The sequence below is a fragment of the Aquarana catesbeiana genome, linkage group LG03 (genome assembly GCF_042186555.1).
Source record: "Aquarana catesbeiana isolate 2022-GZ linkage group LG03, ASM4218655v1, whole genome shotgun sequence".
Taxonomy (NCBI): Eukaryota; Metazoa; Chordata; class Amphibia; order Anura; family Ranidae; genus Aquarana; species Aquarana catesbeiana.
Window position 1 is genome coordinate 469,456,632 of NC_133326.1, and position 19,976 is coordinate 469,476,607.

A 19,976-nucleotide genomic window follows, 5' to 3' on the forward strand; every position below is an offset into this window, starting at 1 on the left:
TTATTATATCTTTTCATGTGACAACACTGAAGAAATTACACTTTGCTACAATGTAAAGTAGTGAGTGTACAGCTTGTATAACAGTGTAAATTTGTTGTCCCCTCAAAATAAATCAACACACAGACATTAATGCCTAAACCGCTGGCAGCAAAAGTGAGTACACCCCTAAGTGAAAATGTCCAAATTAGCCATCTCCCCCTCCCGGTGTCATGTGACTCGTTAGTGTTACAAGGTCTCAGGTGTGAATGGGGAGCAGGTGTGTTAAATTTGGTGTTATCGCTCTCACTCTCTCATACTGGTCACTGGAAGTTCAACATGGCACCTCATGGAAAATAACTCTCTAAGGATCTGAAAAAAAGAATTGTTGCTCTACATAAAGATGGCCTAGGCTATAAGAAGACTGCCAAGACCCTGAAACTGAGCTGCAGCACGGTGGCCAAGACCATACATCGGTTTAACAGGACAGGTTCCACTCAGAACAGGCCTTGTCATGTTCGACCAAAGAAGTTGAGTGCACGTGAGGTTGTCTTTGGGAAATACAGTGCCTAGAAAAAGTATTCATATCCCTTGAAATTTTCTACATTTTGTCATGATACAACCAAAAACATAAATGTATTTTATTGGGATTTTATGTCATAGACCAACACAAAGTGGCACAAAATTGTGAAGTGGAAGGAAAATGATAAATGTTTTTCCAAATTAAAAAAAAAAAAAAATCATCTGAAAAGTGTGGCGTGCATTTGTATTCAGCCCCCTTTACTCTGATACCCCTAACTAAAATCTAGTTTAACAAATTGCCTTCAGAAGTCACCTAATTAGCAAATAGAGTCCACCTGTTTGTAATTTAATCTCAGTATAAATACAGCTGTTCAGTGAAGCCCTCAGAGTTTTGTTAGAGAACCTTTGTGAACAAACAGCATCGTGAAGGCCAAGGAACACACCAGACAGGTCAGGAATAGAGTTGTGGAGAAGTTTAAGGTAGGGTTAGGTTATAAAAAAATATCCCAAGCTTTTGAACATCTCACGGAGCACTGTTCAATCCATGATCCAAAAATGGAAAGAGTATGGTGCAACTGCAAACCTACCAAGACATGGCTGTCCACCTAAACTGACAGGCCGGACAAGGAGAGCATTCATCGGAGAAGCAGCCAAGAGGCCCACGGTAACTCTGAAGGAGCTGCAGAGATCCACAGCTCAGGTGGGAGAATCTGTCCACAGGACAACTATTAGTTGTGCATTCCACAAATCTGGCCTTTATGGAAGAGTGGCAAGAAGAAAGTGATTGTTGAAAGAAAGCCATAAGAAGTCCGTTTGCAGTTTGCGAGAAGCCATGTAGGGGACACATCAAACATGTGGAAGAAGGTGCTCTGGTCAGATAAAACCAAAATTGAACTTTTTGGCCTAAAAGCAAAACACTATGTATGGCGGAAACCTAACACTGCACATTGCCCTGAACACACCATCCCCACTGTGAAAACATAGTGGTGGCAGCATCATGTTGTGGGGATGCTTTTCTTCAGCAGGGACAGGGAAGCTGGTCAGAGTTGATGGGAAGATGGATGGAGCCAAATACAAGGGGCAATCTTAGAAAAAGGGTCTGAGACTTGAGACTGGGGTGGAGGTTCACCTTCCAGCAGGACAATGACCCAAAACATACAACCAGAGCTACAATGGAATGGTTTAGATCAAAGCATATTCATGTGATAGATTGGCCCAGTCAAAGTCCAGACCTAAATCCAATTGATAACCTGTGGCAAGACTTGAACATTGCTGTTCACAGACACTCTCCATCCAATCTGACAGAGCTTGAGCTATTTTGCAAAGAAGAATGGGCAAAATGTCACTCTGTAAATGTGCAAAGCTGGTAGAGACATCCCCAAAAAAGACTTGCCGCTGTAATTGCAGTGAAAGGTGGTTCTACAAAGTATTGACTTGAATACAAATGCACGCCACACTTTTCACATATTTGTAAAAAAAAAAAAAAAAAAAAAAAAAAAAAAAACTTTGAAAACCATATATTATTTTTCTCCCACGTCACAAATATGTGCCACTTTATGTTGGTCTATCACATAAAGTCGCAATACAATACACTTAATTTTTTGGTTGTAACATGGCAAAATATGGAAAATTTTAAGGCGTATGAATACTTTTTCAAGGCACTGTAGATGTTTGAGTGCTGCCAGCATTGCTGCAGAGGCTGAAGGGATGGGGGGGGGGGGGGGGCAGCCTGTCAGTGCTCAGATCATACACCGCACACTGCATCAAATTGGTCTGCATGGCTTTCGTCCCAGAAGGAAGTCTCTTCTAAAGATGATGCACAAGAAAGCCCGCAAACAGTCAAAAAAAAAAGACAAGCAGACTAAGGAAATGGATTACTAGAACCATGTCCCCTAGTCTGATGAGACCAAGATAAACGTATTTGGTTCAGATGGTGTCAAGCGTGTGTCGCGGGAACCAGGTGAGGAGTACAAACACAAGTGTGTCTTGCCTACAGTCAAGCAAGGTGGGAGTGTCATGGTCTGGGGCTGCATGAGTGCTGCAGGCACTGGGGAGCTACAGTTCATTGAGGGAACAATGAATGCCAACATGTATTGTGACATACTGAAGCAGAGCATGATCCCCTCCCTTCAGAGACTGGGCCGCAGGGCAGTATTCCAATACTGGCGCAGGGCAGTATTTCAACATGATAACGACCCCAAACACACCTCCAAGACGACCACTGCCTTGCTAAAGAAGCTGGGGGTAAAGGTGATGGACTGGCCAAGCATGTCTCCAGACCTAAACCCTATTGAGCATCTTTGGGGCATCATCAAACAGAAGGTGGAGGAGCGCAAGGTCTCTATTATCCACCAGCTCCGTGATGTCGTCGTGGAGGAGTGGAAGAGGACTCCAGTGGCAACCTGTGAAGCTCTGGTGAAGTCCATGCCCAAAAGGGTTAAGGCAGTGCTGGAAATAGTGGTGGGCACACAAAATATTGACACTTTGGGCCCAATTTGGACATTTTCACTTAGGGGTCCACTCACTTTTGTTGCCAGTGGTTTAGACATTGTGGAGTTGTTTTGAGGGGACAGCAAATTTACACTGTTATGCAAGCTGTACGCTCACTACTTTACAAGCAAAGCTTAATTTCTTCAGTGTTGTCACATGAAAAGATATAATAAAATATTTACAAAAATGTGAGGGGTGTACTCACTTTTGTGAGATAGTGTATATGATATACCAGGCTGCTGCCTGTATTCAGAATGCAGGAGAGCAGCTGCTCAGCCTGGAATCCAGGAGCAGACACCTCTACTTTGATCTCCACCTGCTCCTGGATTCCAGGCTGAGCAGCTGCTCTCCTGCATTCTGAATACTGGAGGTCAGTCTCTTAGCACACGCAGCATTAAGAGAAAGCTTTGCATTTTCTGAATGAATGCAAAGAGTTCTCCGATTGGATGAGGTGTAGAGGCAGGGAGGTGACATTACAATAACCACCTTGTTCAAACAGAGAATGCATTGCATTTAATTCAGAATGCATGTACTGAGCGGCCAACATCAGATTAAAAAATTTCCAAGGGAACCATTTTTGCTGTGCAGTGTTTTTTACTTTAATTGGGGCGGGACATTTATTTAAAATGGGTGTGGCTCTACATGAGGCATATTGTTAAGCTACTGTAGAATTAAATTTTAATTATTGTACAAAATATGCTTTAAAGGATAAGTTCACCTTTCTTAACATGTTACAAGCATATTCAGGGTGCAACATGTTATTGATTCAGCATTGATGTGGTGGCAGGTTACAGTGAAAAGTTGCATCTGGTGGCTGCAGTGCCATGCTACAGTGACAGCTGCGGGGTGGCTGCAGTGACAGGCTACAGTGACAAGTGTAGCGAGTAACTAGTGTAACTAGTGTAGGGTCTGACAGTGGGTCCAAGGATTTCATCCCGATACCTAATGGCAGTCTAGCCTGTAGAGGTCTGTGTGTCCCTCAATGGATCTGCCTCCCCAGACCATCACTGACCCACCACCAAACCAGTCATGCTGAACAATGTTACAGGCAGCATAACCTTCTCCATGGCTTCTCCAGGCCCTTTCACATCTGTTACATGTGCTCAGGGTGAACCTGCTTTCATCTGTGAAAAACACAGGGGGCCAGTGGCGGACCTGCATATTATGGTGTTCAATGGCAAATGCCAATCGAGCTCCACAATGCCAGGCAGTGAGCACAGGGCCCACTAGAGGACATTGGGCCCTCAGGCCACCCTTATGAAGTCTGTTTCTGATTGTTTGGTCAGAGACATTCACACCAGTGGCTTGGTGGAGGTCTTTTTGTAGGGCTCCAGCAGTGCTCATCCTGTTCCTCTTTGCACAAAGGAGCAGATACCGGTCCTGCTGATGAGTTAGGGACCTTCCACATCCTTGTCCAGCTCTCGTAGAGTAACTGCCTGTCTCCTGGAATCTCCTCCATGCTCTTGAGACTGCTGGGAGACACAGCAAACCTTCTGGCAATGGCACGTATTGATGTGCCATCCTGGAGGAGTTGGACTGCCTGTGCAACCTTTATAGGGTCCAGGTATCACCTCATGCTACCAGTAGTGACACTAACCCTAGCCAAATGCAAAACTAGTGAAAACCAGCCAGAAAAGATTAGTAGGGGAAAAAAATGTCAGTGGCCTTCACCTGTAAATCCATTCCCGTTTTGGAGGTTGTCTTATTGTTGCCCATCTAGTGCACCTGTTGTTAATTTCATTAACATCAAAGCAGCTGAAACTGATTAACCACTTCTGCTACTTAACTGACCAGATGAATATCCCAGGAGTTTAATTGACTTGATGGTATACTCTCATTAAAAAGTGTTCCTTTAATTTGTATGAGCAGTGTATATTACACTGTAATAATAGAAATAATGCACATCAATTACCCCGATATCATATCAACCGTGGTGTCGGGATGATTGAAGCACTAGCACAGCCCCCGCCACATTTCCCCAAAGCCCCCCTTTTGAAAAATCTTATTCCTCGACACCAATCCCTGGTGCCAAAAAGGTTGGGGATCACTGCTTTAATTGCTGTGTCACAAGTGAGAGTCTAACAGAAACCTCAGCACAATCATTTAAAAAAAAACAAACCGCTTCTATTACATACATTTACATACATATTTGTATATTTTTCTGCACACAGAATATACTTTAAGCAGAGCGCAAACACTTTTTTTTTTTTTTAGGGAAGAGTGCAGGAGTATGTAATGGACAATTTAGTGTATATCGTGCATATCATGCAGGAGTATGTAATGTACAATTTAGTGCATATCGTGCAAGAGTCTATAACATACAGAATGTAAGGGGTCAGTGGTGTGTAATCCAAGCAAATGTAACACAGAGACTGCATAGGTCAGGGGTGTGTAACGCACAGTTCTCCAGCTCTATTTAATGTCCATTAAGAACACAAATAAGAGATGCCTTATGCTTTGATTCCTGGGACACAGACATAACTGAACAGATAACGAAAAAGTAGGTCTGTTCCAGCAAATCTGGGGCAGTTGACAAGTATGCACTGTGATATATTTGACAGAGTGGTATAATAGGAATTAAACATTTTAAAGCTAGCTTAACCTCTTGCCACCCAAATAATGTATATGTGCAGCAGGGGGTGGGATTTACTGCTCATATGCGTCTATGGGTGGTAGAAGTCTCACTGCATGCTCCCGCCACAAAGATCAAGCTGTCAGACAGCTTTCGGTCTGTACTAATGATCAGGAAAAGTGACCACTGCAACAACCAATCACAGTGGTGACATGACTTCGCAGACAAGCATATGAGCCCAGTTAGAGGGAGGCCAGGGCAGGCAGAAGGGGGTTAAAAATTAGGCTAGGTTGTGGGTGGAGAAGTGTGTATAAATCCCTGCCTGCATAAAGCCGCACAAAAAAATGCACTGCTTTAAGTAAACATGCGTTGTCCCATTAACTCCTAATATCAATCCCACGCCCTAAAAAACCTAGTACGGTTTCCCACACATGGAAACACATGGTGCCAATGCACCATGCGGTTTCTGTGCTGTTGCATTTTAAAAAGGTTCAGGGACCTTTTATCTGCAGGAAATATAGGATCAGCAGACTACTCAATGAATGGGCTGCTGTGCTTGTGCAAACGCGGCATGCAGAACTGCTAGATGCAAACCTAGCCTTGGACCTTGAGGTGTTTCTATGGGCAACAGCTTAATTTATATTATTTATTTTTGCACATCTGCCCCATTAGTATGGGAGGGTTAGAAGGCCAGTTCTTTAGCCAGTGATCAGCACTTGACGAGGGACTTGCCATGAGTAAATACCTACTATATTTTGCTGGTAGTAAACTTGGCCACTCTCATTGAAAGGATTTACTTGCTCCACCCTCTTAAAACCTGCCTTCTTTCTGGTAGCCCTGTTGAACTCACCATCTGCTAACGTGGTGCCTTATCCTGTGGATAGCATCTGAGAGGAACAGTTTTTCGGAGCAGTGCTGGTGCATGCATGTGCTACGAAGTCTGTGCCCCCCAGGAAAGCTGACCAGCTCCCCAGTTGTATAACGTGCAAAGCTGACACCGCATGCTAGAGGCAGAGTGGAAGATCTTTTCAAGAATACTGTACCCGCAACACTGAGCCAACGTGCTTGCAACAGTTTAATGATCCTTAGGCCAGCCATACATGGTTTGAATCTTCCTGCTGAACCGCCTGAGATTCGAACAGTTAATGGATAGGCTGAATGTACCAAGTTGATCGACAACCAGCCTTCTGGATTTGTTTAGGATTATCGCTAGTGGCTTGCTATAGCCGCTAGCAATAATCACGGTCTTCTCTCGGCAGGAGGAATTCCCCTATCAGTACTGTCTGTGTTGATGGAGGAACCCGTGGTTGTAGGAAAGAAATTCGCACAGTGTATGGCCTGCCTTAGGCTGCATTTCCGGGACATATCCGTGGACAAAGAGGAGGTGGGACAATTAACTAAAAATCGTGACCCAGTAAATTTGGGACAGTTGGAAAGTACGTGACCTCATGTGCTCACGATGCATCAGGCCAGCTTCTCAGACCCAGAAGCAAATGAAAAACCTTGATGTAGCGTTGGCTACTTCAGTCATTTCCAGTGGCATTGGCCATGTATGATATATGCATTGTTACACTGGCCCAAGCTGGACCGACGCCTTGAATTCATTTTTAAAGTATATCGAAAGACAAACAACTTTTTTAGTTTAGTTTTGCATAGTGTGAAGATGGGTTTGAACCTATCTATTATCACTGTGTGTGTCCCAGCTGGGAAAATTCACCCTCTGTATTTGTCCTGGGGCCCGACAGGATAGAAAGTGTAGAGAAATTTAAAAAAATTATAGCTGTTGTTCGGGCAAAAAGTGAGTGGAAATTTTCTAGTTGGGACATCATCAAGAAGTGAAGGGAAAATTCCCAATGAACACAGGAAAAAAATACAATAAAAAAATACATAAAAAAAGATTTAGGTTTTAGCTACAATTTAGTCTTTCAGTTTTGCCAATGGTTCTATATGCTTAAATAAGTAAACTTAGTTATAGTTACCATTTCAAAGCACTCGTGATTCATAGGCAACTTACCTGAACACCGCGACAAGCAGCCACTGCACTGGCAGCTGTGGTACAAACTACCATTCTCTGGCTAACCAGCAAGTTCCAGCATGACATAGATCGGCATATCAAGGTTGCCATTATAAATTCTGAAGACTTCCTAAATATTGCTCAGTCTTCAGCTCAAACCATAAGGTGTTTAAAATTTTTATGACCCATAATCAGTCAGTCATTCTGTTACAATTCTCTACATCAAAAAGGATGGGTAATGCACACACCTGGAAAAAATATAATATTGTAAACATGGTAATAAAAAACAAAAAAGGTTTGCAAAGTGCAGTTAAAGACTAAATGTCATATAAAAATTATAGTGTAGATAAAAATGTTACTTTGAATTTAAATCCCAGTTTTCATTCTCACTTCATAAGCAAGAAATTCAACCTTGGTTGCTAAAACGGCAACTACAATTCTTTCAACTTCCATTTTTTTTTTTTATTGACCCTCCCCGCTCCCCACAGCATGAAGAAATATTTATTGCTTTCTGATTGTGCTTCTCATAGCAACACATGAAATAACAGAAGTGAATATTATAAACTATAAGGCTAGGTTAACACTGCTGCAATATGATTTTTGAATTTATTCTGGATTATGTAGTGCTACTTGAATGCAACTTTATTGAAGTTTGTATATTCTATGGGGCCAAATTAGGACTGGAATTGCACCAAAGTAGTACAGCAAACATTTCCAAAATTGTTCCATGCTGAGTCGCATTAATGTGAATGGACACCATTGAAAACAATGTGATTTTAATTGTCATGCAATTGTGTGTGACTCAAGTTGCATCTGAAATCGCAGTAGTGTGAGCCAGGCATAAGAGCAAACCTATTATCTTCAATCGTTAAAAAGTCAGGAATCCTACTGGGAGGAGCTCTTACATGACTGACATACCAAGTAAATGGATTCTCCAGAACAATAAACGGATAGATTTTACTTGTGACAACAATAGTTTAGCTGAAAAGCAGCTTGGCCTATTAGAGCCAGGCAAGGAGAAGTGGATAGGATCAGCAGCAAACATGCCATGGAAAACAAAAACTGACCCATTAAACCCCAAATTAAAACGATGTGAAAGGAGCTGCTCTTAAGAACTAATAAGCCAGTTTTACAGTGACTAGTGTGTCTTTATCTGTAAGTGAAAGTGGCATTGAACCCAAAAGCAAACATTTATTATTTTGCAGCTTACTAATTTTTAGATGTGTTGGCTGCATTAATTTGGTGTGACCACCCTTTGCCTTCAAAACAGCATTGTTTTTTCTAGGCACACAGTTTTTGAAGAAACTCGGCTGGCAGGTTATTCCAAACATCTTGGAGAACTAACCGCAGATCTTTTGTGAATGTAGGTTGCCTCAAATCCTTCTGTTTCTTCGTGTAATCCTAGACGGATTTGATGTTGAGATCAAGGCCCCGTTTCCAGCAGTGCCATCAGCACAGAACTGGAGAAAACCAGTTGGACCCAGGTAAACCCCTCTACTGTCTAGAGAAGTCTGGCCAAAAGTGGTCTTTATGGAAGAATTGTGGCCAAAAAGCCATACCTCTGATGTGGAAACAAGGCTAAGCGACTCAAAGATGCACAAAAACATAGGAAGTGGGGTGCAGAAAAATGGCAGCAGGTGCTCTGGACTGATGAGTCAAAATTTGAAATATTTGGCTGTAGCAGAAGGCAGTTTGTTCACCGAAGGGCTGGAGAGCGGTACAATAATGAGTGTCTGCAGGCAACATGGAAGCATGGTGGACGGTCCTTGCAAGTTTTGGGCTGCATTTCTGCAAATGGAGTTGGAGATTTGGTCAGGATTAATGGTGTCTTCAATGCTGAGAAATACAGGCATCATGCCATACCATCAGGGAGGCATGTGGTTGGCCCCAAATTTATTCTGCAGCAGGTCAACGACCCCAAACACACAGCCAATGTCATTAAGAAATATCTTCAGAGTAAAGACGAACAAGGTGTCCTGGAAGCGAGGTTTGTCCCCCACAGAGCCCTGATCTCAACATCATCTGTCTGGGATTACGTGAAAAGATAGAAGAATTGAGGCAGCGTACAACCATAGACGGGGTTGATTTAATTGAAATCACGGTTTAAATCGCTAGTAAAAAAAAGCTTGATTTAAATCAACTCGATTTGAATCATGGTTTTTAAAGAATAACTGTCATCTCTGTCCTGCAGCGTCTCCTCCTCTGACCTGCTGTTGACCCACCGACAGTCCCATTCACTTTAACCGCTTCAGCTCCGGAAGATTTTACCCCCTTCCTGACCAGAGCACTTTTTGCGATTCGGCACTGCGTCGCTTTAACTGACAATTGCGCGGCCGTGCGTCGTGGCTCTCAAACAAAATTGACGTCCTTTTTTTCCCACAAATAGAGCTTTCTTTTGGTGGTATTTGATCACCTCTGCGATTTTTATTTTTTGCTCTATAAACAAAATAAGAGCAACAATTTTGAAAAAATCGCATTATTTTTTACATTTTGCTATAATAAATATCCCCCAAAAATATATAAAAAAACATTTTTTTCCTCAGTTTAGGCCGATCGTATTCTTCTACATATTTTTGGTAAAAAAAAAAATATCGCAATAAGCGGCGATCAGCGATTTTTATTGCGACTGCGACGTTATGGCGGACATTTTTGGGACCGTTGTCATTTATACAGCGATCAGTGCGATTAAAAATGCACGGATTACTGTGTAAATGACACTGGCAGTGAAGGGGTTAACCACTAGGGGGCGGAGAGGGGTTAAGTATGTCCTAGGGGAGTGATTCTAACTGTAGGGGGGGTGGGCTGTGTGTGTCACTATGCTGATCACTGCTCCCGATGACAGGAAGCTGTGATCAGTGACACTTGTCACTAGCCAGAACGGGGAGATGCTGTTTACATCAGCATCTCCCTGTTCGTCCTCTCCGTGAGGCGATCGCGGGTATCCCCGCGGCGATCGAGTCCGCGGGACCTGCGACCCGACTCACGGAGCTCCCTGGCCGGCACGTGCAATGGCATGGCGGGGAATTCAAATGGATGTACCTGTAAGTCCATTTGCCAAGCTGTGCCATTCTGCCGACGTGCATCGGCATGCGCCGGTCAGGAACCGGTTAATGGGATGGCTGGTGATGTGGCAGTGACACAAGTTGAGGGACATGGTGGCAGCAGGTGAGTGGATGTCTGCTAACGGGTGCTGCCATGATGGATATGAAATGACAGGTGCTCTTTAAATGTAAGGAATAATTCTTGCTGGTAATTAGAATCTTTAATATTTGCAAACACAATGAAGATTTCTTATTTAGAATAATAAGCTGTCAGATTAGTAAAACAGCGATATCATAACCGATTCAATCATACAGTTTGTAGTGTACATAGATTTGCAAAACAATGGGATAAAGGAATATTCCTGAACTTTGTTTTATCTCATGGTTACTGTGAAATTGTGTGAATGCATCAATGCAGTGCATGTTAAATCATTACTAAATCATTATTGTATCTTAAATAGAAAACTATTTTTACTCCAAAAGCATTTTATTAAAATAAATTTGATAAAAACCAAAAAAAATCTGATTTTGGACCGTGCACTCTGTACCTAGCGCTCTCATGGACCGTGCACTCTGTACCTTGCACCCTGCACCAGTATATATCAGTATATATATACCAGTATATATCCGTCCCCCACTCTACCCCACATTCCAGCACACGGCCTCTACCTCTCAAATCAACCCCCCAGCAAATACCTAAAGCCTGGGTTAAATTTAAAAGAGTGAACAAAAGTCCTGGATGGCTTAACTCTACTGTAAAAATGCATACAAAAGCAAAGGAAAAGGCCTTCTAAAAATACAAAGCTTGAGGGATCATCCTCAGTATTCAGACTTTATAAAGAATGCAACAAGAAATGTAAGGGTGCAATAAGGACAGCTAAGATAGAACATGAAAGACACATAGCGGAGGAGAGCAAAAAAAAATCCCAAGAAATTCTTTAAGTATGTAAACAGTAAAAAAGGGAGGACAGATCATATTGGCCCCATGAAGAATGAGGAAGGACATCTGATTACAAAGGATGGGAACATGGCGAAGGTATTGAATTTATTCTTCTCCTCAGTCTTCACTAGGGAATCGGGGGGCTTCAGTAATTAAAACTGCAGTGTTTATCCTCATGACACATCACAGGAAGCACCTCCATGGTTAGAGGACAGAATTAAAATTAGACTTGGGAAACTTAACATTAATAAATAACCGGGACCAGATGGCTTGCATCCGAGGGTACTTAGGGAACTCAGTCAAGTAATTGCCAGACCATTTTTCCTAATTTTTACTGACAGTCTACTGACTGGAATGGTACCAGCTGATTGGAGAAAAGCCAATGTAGCACCAATATTTAAAAAGGACCCAAAATACATCCCTGGGAATTTTCAGACCAGTTAGCCTAAACATCAATAGAATGTAAACTCTTGGAGGGAATGATAAGGGACTATATACAAGATTTTAGTAATGAGAACGGTATCATTAGCAGTAATCAGCATGGATTCATGAAGAATCATTCTTGCCAAAACAATCTATTAACCTTCTATGAGGAGGTGAGTTGCCATCTAGATAAAGAAAGACCCGTAGACGTGGTGTATCTGGATTTTGCAAAAGCATTGGACTAAGTTCCCCATAAACGTTTACTGTACAAAATAAGGTCCGTTGGCATGGACCATAGGGTGAGTACATGGATTACAAACTGGCTACAAGGGCGAGTTCAGACGGTGGTGAATGGTCAGAGGTGGGTCCCCCAGGGTTCTGTGCTGGGACCAATCCTGTTTAATTTGTTCATAAACGACCTGGTGGATGGGGTAAACAGTTCAATCTCTGTATTTGCGGACGATACTAAGCTAAGCAGGGCAATAACTTCTCCGCAGGATGTGTAAACCTTGCAAAAAGATCTGAACAAATTAATGGGGTGGGCAACTACATGGCAAATGAGGTTCAATGTAGAAAAATGTAAAATAAGGCATTTAGGTGGCAAAAATATGAATGCAATCTATACACTGGGGGGAGAGCCTCTGGGGGAATCTAGGATGGAAAAGGACCTGGGCTCAGCAATGGCATGCAATGCCAAGCTACTGCTAACAAAGCAAACACAATATTGGCATGCATTAAAAGGGGGTTAATTCCAGAGATAAAACGATAATTCTCCTGCTCTACAAGACTCTGGTTTGCCCACACCTGGAGTATGCTGTCCAGTTCTGGACACCAGTCCTCAGGAAGGATGTGCTGGAAATGGAGCGAGTACAAAGAAGGGCACAAAGCGAATAAAGGGTCTGGAAAATATTAGTTATGAGGAAAGGTTGTGAGCACTGAACTTATGCTTTCTGGAGAAGAGACGTTTGAGAGGGGATATGATTTCAATTTACAAATACCGTACTGGTGACCCCACAATAGGGATAACACTTTTTCGGGGAAGGGAGTTTAACAAGACTCGTGGCCACTCATTAAAATTAGAAGAAAAGAGGTTTAACCTTAAACTACGTAGAGGGTTCTTTACTGTAAAAGCGGCAAGGGTGTGGAATTCCCTTCCACAGGAGGTGGTCTCAGCAGGGAGCATCGATAGTTTCAAGAAACTATTAGATAAGCACCTGAACGACCACAACATACAGGGATATACAATGTAATACTGACATATAATCACACACATAGGTTGGACTTGATGGACTTGTGTCTTTTTTGACCTCACCTACTATGTAACTACTATGTAACTATTTAACCATGCTCATTAAGCCCAGCACACTGTAAAGTTTGGCCACACTCATTTGTTGTCATGGCACACTTCGCGCCCCACAGGCTTCTGCCTACCCCAGGTGTCCTTCATTCTCAAGTTTGAAAGTTGGGAAGTATGCCTTCGGTGAATTAATCACTGTATAACTTCATGACAGGAAACATGTATTGTTTCAGTTTCTCTATATATTTAGATCATGTGTCATTCCTATGCTTCCTACTGAAATATAAAATTACATTAACGTGTTACTAAACCCAGGACCCCGTATTCACTACATCTGGTCTCCCACAGTACACAGAACATGGAAATGCAATTATTTTAGTAACTATAAACTGTTATATACCTTTTTCCCATCAGCAGTATATAGCAGTCTTGTGACTTATGTCCAGCCAAGCACTGGTTAAAGTTTGTAGGAGGAGTTTTCATTCTCCTCTGACTGTCCTATGAGGCTGCATGACCCCTGACTTTGTCTGGAAAGTGCTGACTGGCCCTGTGCTGATCATATGCACCCTCCAAACAAAAAAACAAAAAAAAACACACACACACACACAACTTTCTAGAAATACACACCAAACCGAGCATGTGCAGAGTGCCCCCAAGGCAATGTATTATCAGCAGATGGAATGGGAACAGTCACGGAGTTGTTGTGAAGCCACTTCTTCGTTATTTTAGCTGTGTGCTTAGGGTCAATGTCTTGTTGGAAGGTAAACCTTCGGCCCAGTCTAAGGTCCTGAGCACTCTGGAGAAGGTTTTCATCCAGGATATCCCTGCACTTGGCGGCATTCATCTTTCCCTCAATTTCAACCAGTCGTCCTTTCCCTGCAGCTGAAAAACACCCCCACAGCATGATGCTGCCACCACCATGCTTCACTGTTGGGACTGTATTGGACAGGTGATGAGCAGTGCCTGGTTTTCTCCACACATACCGCTTAGAATTAAGGCCAAAAAACGGAAAATTGAATACTTACCTTTCCATAATTTTCCTTTCCTGGTGCCTACCCATGGCAGCATACCAATGGTTGGTTGCTCCACCCCCGACCAACCCACAGGACCACTTTAACTCTATAAATAAAAGAGTTGTTCCTCCCCACCGTCATTCTTGTAAATAGATCTCAGAAAACTAAGGATTATTGAAGGGAGGGTGTATGCTGCCATGGGTAGGCACCAGGAAAGGAAAATTATGGAAAGGTAAGTATTCAATTTTCCGTTTTCCTGGTGCCTCCATGGCAGCATACCAATGGTAACTAACTCGCTTACAGGGAGGGTACTGCAATAAGAAATTTAATGAAAAACTACAGCCTTGACATCTGTAAGGTTCTTTCCCCAAATTCCCGGGAAGTAAGAACCGCTGGGTCTACACTATAGTGAGACATGAAAGTGTTGAATGACGACCAACTAGCTGCTCGGCAAATTGTCTCAGGGGAGACCCGCGCCAATGCTGCCCAAGAAGAGGCCATTCCCCGAGTGGAATGCGTGCTGACTGCATCTGGAACTGCCAGACCACTAGCTCGATAGGCCCTTTGGATTAATTTTACGATCCAGCTTGCCAAGGTCGTCTTTCTCTTTCTGGCGCCTTTTGGGATGACAAACAGTCTTTGATCTTTGCGAAACTGTTGTGTTGAGTTTAAATAGTGTCTCAGGGATCTGGCTACATCTAGCTCATGTAATCTTGAAGACTCTGGATCTTCTCCAAATGCTGGGAGAACCCATTCCTGATTAAGATGATAGAGAGAAGGTACCTTAGGAATGAATTGATGGATGGGTTGCAAAACCACCCTGTCCGGGAAGAAGGTGATGTAAGGTTCCCGTGATCCTAGAGCTTGGATTTCCGATACTCTGCGAGCCGAGGTGATGGCAATCAAGAATACTGCTTTTAAGGAAATGTCCTCTAGGGTGCAATCTTCTGTGGGAGCAAAGGGAGGATTTGATAGGACATCCAGCACAATCGTCAAGTCCCATTTGGGGTATAACGCTTTCCTGGGAGGTCGCAATCTCAGGACTGCCTTCAAAAAGCGTTCGACCAGAGGGTTCAAAGCCCATCGTGTATCTGTCAGGGCTGAGAGAGCCGAGACCTGGACCTTAAGAGTGTTTAGACCTAAACCTAGATCCAAGCCAATTCTGTAGGAAGAGAAGCACATTCTGGACCCCAGGGTCCAGGGGATCGAAATGATTAAGCTCTGCCAGTTCTGTACATTTTCTCCATATTCTGTAATAGGTGGAATTAGTGGAAGACTTCCTTGCCTGTAGAAGTGTTTAAATAACATTATGTGAGCACCCTAAATCATCCAGCCTTTTCCGCTCAATTTCCAGACCCTCAAGTCTAGGATTTCCGGATGCGGGTGAGAGAAGTCGTTTTGAGACAGAAGGTCGTTCAGGTGTGGAAGAGGAAGCGGTCTGCATACAGCCAAGTTGACTAGGAGTGCAAACCATGGTCTCATGGGCCAGTATGGGATTACTGCCAAGACTGTGACTTTCTCCGTCGTCAGGCGCTGAAGAAACCTCAATATCAGAGTAGTCGGAGGAAATGCGTATCCTTTCTGAAAATTCCAAGGCTGGGCTAGAGAGTCTACTCTTGCTGACCCTGGGGACGGGAACCTTGAGAAGAACAGAGGCATCTTCGCGTTGAGTGGAGAGGCAAATAGGTCGATTTGGGGGGTGCCCCATTGTTGGCATATCCAGTCGAAAACCTTGGGATTCAGGGACCACTCGTTGTTGACGAATGATCTTGACAGATGGTCGGCTAACTGGTTCTCGGACCCTGGGATGTATGAGGCCCGCAGGTTGATTAAGTTCCTCTCGGCCCAGGTCAGAATGGGCGTCACCTCGCTGAGTAGAGACCTGCTGTGTGTTCCCCCCTGGTTCTGGACATAGGCCACTGCCGCTTTGTTGTCCATCTGTAGGAGTATGGATTTTCCTCTGAGGTAGGTGGCTAAATGTAAGATTGCCATCCATGCCGCCCTTAGTTCCAGTATGTTCGACACTACCACCTCCGAATTGAACTGCCATCTCCCTTGGACTAGTTGACCTTGGAAGTGCGCACCCCAGCCCAACTGACTTGCGTCTGACGTAAGAATGGTCCATGAGATGGGCCCTAAGGAACAGTGAATCTGCAGGTTGGATGGTCTCGTCCAACACCAGAGACTGGACTTCATTATGGATGTGACTAATATCCTCTGATCCAGGCGATTCTTCCTCCACTGTGCCAGAAAGCCCAGTTGGAATCCCCGCAGATGCCACCTGGCCCACTTCACCATGGGTATACAAGAGAAAAGGAAGCCCAGGAGACTCAGACAGTCTGATGCCAACATGGAGTGGCTTGCCAATACTCTCTTTACCTTCCTTATCAGGACAGGAATCTTTTCTAGGGGAAGTGAAACTGCCCTCTCTGGAGTGTTGAAAAGTGCTCCTAGATATGTTATCTTTTGTGTAGGTGTGAGCTGGCTTTTCGAGTAATTGATTAACCACCCGAACTTGCTCAGGGCGTCTAGGACCAGCCGTACATGCATTTCTAGGCTCCTTTTGTGCTGGGATAGAAAGAGGATGTCGTCCAAGTAGTGAAGCACTCGAATCCCTTTTTCCTCGAAGAGGAGCCAGGATTGCCACTAGCACCTTGGTAAAGGTTCTGGGAGCTGTTGAGATCCCGAACGGCAGGCATTGAAACTGTAGGTGTAAATCGCCTACTTTGAAACGTAGGAAAGGTTGAAACTGCTGCAGGATAGGTATATGGAGATATGCGTCTTGAAGGTCTATAGAGACCATCCAATCCCCTGGCTGTACTGATAGGATCACTGTATTTAAGGATTCCATTTTGAAATGCTCTGTACGGATGTATCTGTTTAACCTCTTCAGGTCCAACACGGGCCTCCAGCCGCCCGATTTTTTGGGGACCAAAAAGACTGGGGAATAGAACCCTGAGTGTTTTTCCAATTCCGGAACTGGAACTACTGCTTGCTGCCGGATAAGAATTTGTACATACTGAAGAAGGACCTCTTTCTTCTCTTTGTAGGTTGGTATCTTCGTTGGCTGGAATGAAAAGGGTGGGGGCCGTTTTCTGAATGTCCAGAAATGCCCCTGAATGACAGTGGAGACTGCCCATTGATCTGTACAATTCTCCACCCAAACCTGGGCGAACGCCCTGAGTCGAGCTCCTACTGGAGCAGTTTGGGTGGATAGGGAGTCAAAAGGACTTCTGGCCCTCAACCGTGGATGTTGAGGTTTTTGGCTTCCCCGCCTTCAAGAAAGTTGCCTGCGAGCCCTTCCAGCCTCTTCTGTACTCCCTGCCCGGGCGGTACGTTCTGGAGTCTCTTGCTCTCTGCTGACCAGCTGGACGTGACAAATCTTTTCCTCCTGCTTCTGTCCTGGGGAATTAGACCACTTTTCCCTCCTGTGACTCTGGTAATTGCTGCATCCATTTTGTCGCCGAACAGAGCTTTCCCATTGTATGGTATGCGACACCACGATTGTTTTGAGGTTGGGTCGGCTGACCATGGTTTTAGCCACAATGCCCTTCTGGCAGTGATGGAATACAGCATAGCTCTGGAGGAACACTTGAGGACATCAATGGCGGCCTCTGCCATGAAATCTGAGGCCAGCTTCAGCTCATCTAGTGCTTTGATGATCTCGTTAGACCCCACCCCCTGTCTGAGGGCTGTCTCAATATCGTCTGACCATACTCTAGTAGCCCGAGAGATTGAAGTCAGGGCTACTGCTGGCCTACATGCCCCTCCTGCAGCTTGATAAGATTTTTTTAGATCTGAATCGATCCTTCGATCAAGTACATCCCTGAAAGAGACCGCATCCTCTAGAGGCAGTGTTGTATTCCTGGCTAATCTCATAATTGAAGCATCTACCGTTGGAAGTGAATCAAAAAGCTGGGCATCTGCTTCAGCAAGTGGGTATAATTTGAGAAGACGATTGTAAGCTAAGGGTCTTTTATCCACCTTCTGCCATTCATCTGTCACAACTTCCTTTATTTCTTCCATTAACGGGAAGGTTGATAATTTTTTCTTCAGGTGTGGAAAATATTTCTTTGCTTTAGATGGAGGCTCTGGATCTTCCTCCCATTGGATTGCGTCCTTTACCGCATTGATAAAGGCTGAAGCATTCTCTTCTCCCACATCCGAATCGCTTTCAGAAATAACCTCTGTGTCTGGCTGTGGATTGGGTGTATTCACTGCTGCTTCATCTGCGGGTGGGGTTGCTTGATCTTGGGATAAGGCTAACTCCCGGATAGAGTCTTTGATCATTCTTTTGATTGATTCCATTGACTCGAGTTTCTCTCTCTCTCTGTCTCCTGTAGCTTCCAGGAGGCATTGACCACATACCAATTTATCAGGGAGGGCTTGTTTGCCACACACCCAGCATGCTTTCTCTCCTGGATACACAGGTCTGTGCTGGGAGTCCTGTTTACTAGAGGTATGTCGGGATGATCTGTTCCCACTGCGGGTAGTATTGGCCGAGGACGAATGAGAATGACCCGAGCTCCTATGGTCCTTTGATCTTCTGTCCGTAGAATCTCTATGGGATGATCTGCGGGAAGATCCGTGATGCGGGTTAAGACAAAAAAATAGAAACAAAGACAAGGGTGTTTCAATCAGCCCGGGGTGCTCTTTTCTCTTGATAAAAAAAACTTACCTGAAAGTTGCAGCCCTTACCTAGTGGTATGTTGAGGATCTTTTTGATGCGGCATTATAGTACTAGGGACAGCTGAAAAGGAACGATTAACATTTAATATAAAAGTAGTTAAAAACAAAAAAGGATTTTGCAGAGGAGGGAAGAACAACAAAAAAATTTTTTTTTTTATATATATATACATATAGGTATACATATAAATATATATATATATATATATATATATATATATATATATATATATATATATATATACACTCCCATTCCTCCCTGGTACCTTGGCTGGGCTCCATAGCACAGAGTCAAAAAAGGATAAAGGAGCTGGAGAGGACACCTCATAAATGCTTCCTCTAAGGCAGCTGCTCCTCTACTGACAGTAAGCTCTCTTATATACTAGAGAGCGGTCTGGGAGTCCCAAGATGGCCGCCGTCGGCTTCACAGTGCTACTGAGCATGCATCGTGACATCACGCCAAGGCCCCGCCCTGCACACTCAGAGGAGAGCTACACAGGCACATGAGGCATGCTGTGGAGGTAGGCAAAAACCTCATAGTGTTTTTGTAAAAAGCACAAGCATTTAAGCATTCAGGGTTTTAGTATGCCGAACAAGGGAATATATAGGAGAGAAAAACTGGCTCCTGTTAACCCACCAGCCCCAAAAAGATCCACAGAAAAACGGGCTCCCATACTTATCTGGCACTTTTAGCAGCCCAAGCAATGGGACTCCATACTGCAGGAGAGCATGAACCTGCAATGGTCACACCATAAAGCGGTGAGGTAGGGCTGAGCGCTTGATCCTGTAGGAACGAGGACAGAGAAAAGAATGATGGTGGGGAGGAACAACTCTTTTATTTATAGAGTTAAAGTGGTCCTGTGGGTTGGTCGGGGGCGGAGCAACCAACCATTGGTATGCTGCCATGGAGGCACCAGGAAAGTTCTATCTTGGTCTCATCAGACCAAAGAATCTTATTTCTCACCATCTTGGGGTCCTTCAGGTGTTTTTTAGCAAACTCCA

The 19,976-nt window shown here is 43.9% G+C and overlaps 1 protein-coding gene across 2 annotated transcripts in view; it reads right to left on the reverse strand.

The window, feature by feature from the left end:
* LOC141132479 (histidine--tRNA ligase, cytoplasmic-like) overlaps nt 1–19,976 on the reverse strand; it is a 217,167-nt gene that overhangs the window by 182,054 nt on the left and 15,137 nt on the right. Inside the window, exon 2 of one of the 2 annotated variants that reach the window (XM_073620878.1) lies at nt 7,575–7,822. The exons of the other annotated variant lie outside the window; for it this stretch is intronic. Within the exon in view, the coding sequence (XP_073476979.1) occupies nt 7,575–7,685 (111 nt within the window). The 5' untranslated portion in view covers nt 7,686–7,822. The remainder of the gene's footprint in view (nt 1–7,574; nt 7,823–19,976) is intronic. 2 annotated transcript variants of the gene reach the window in all.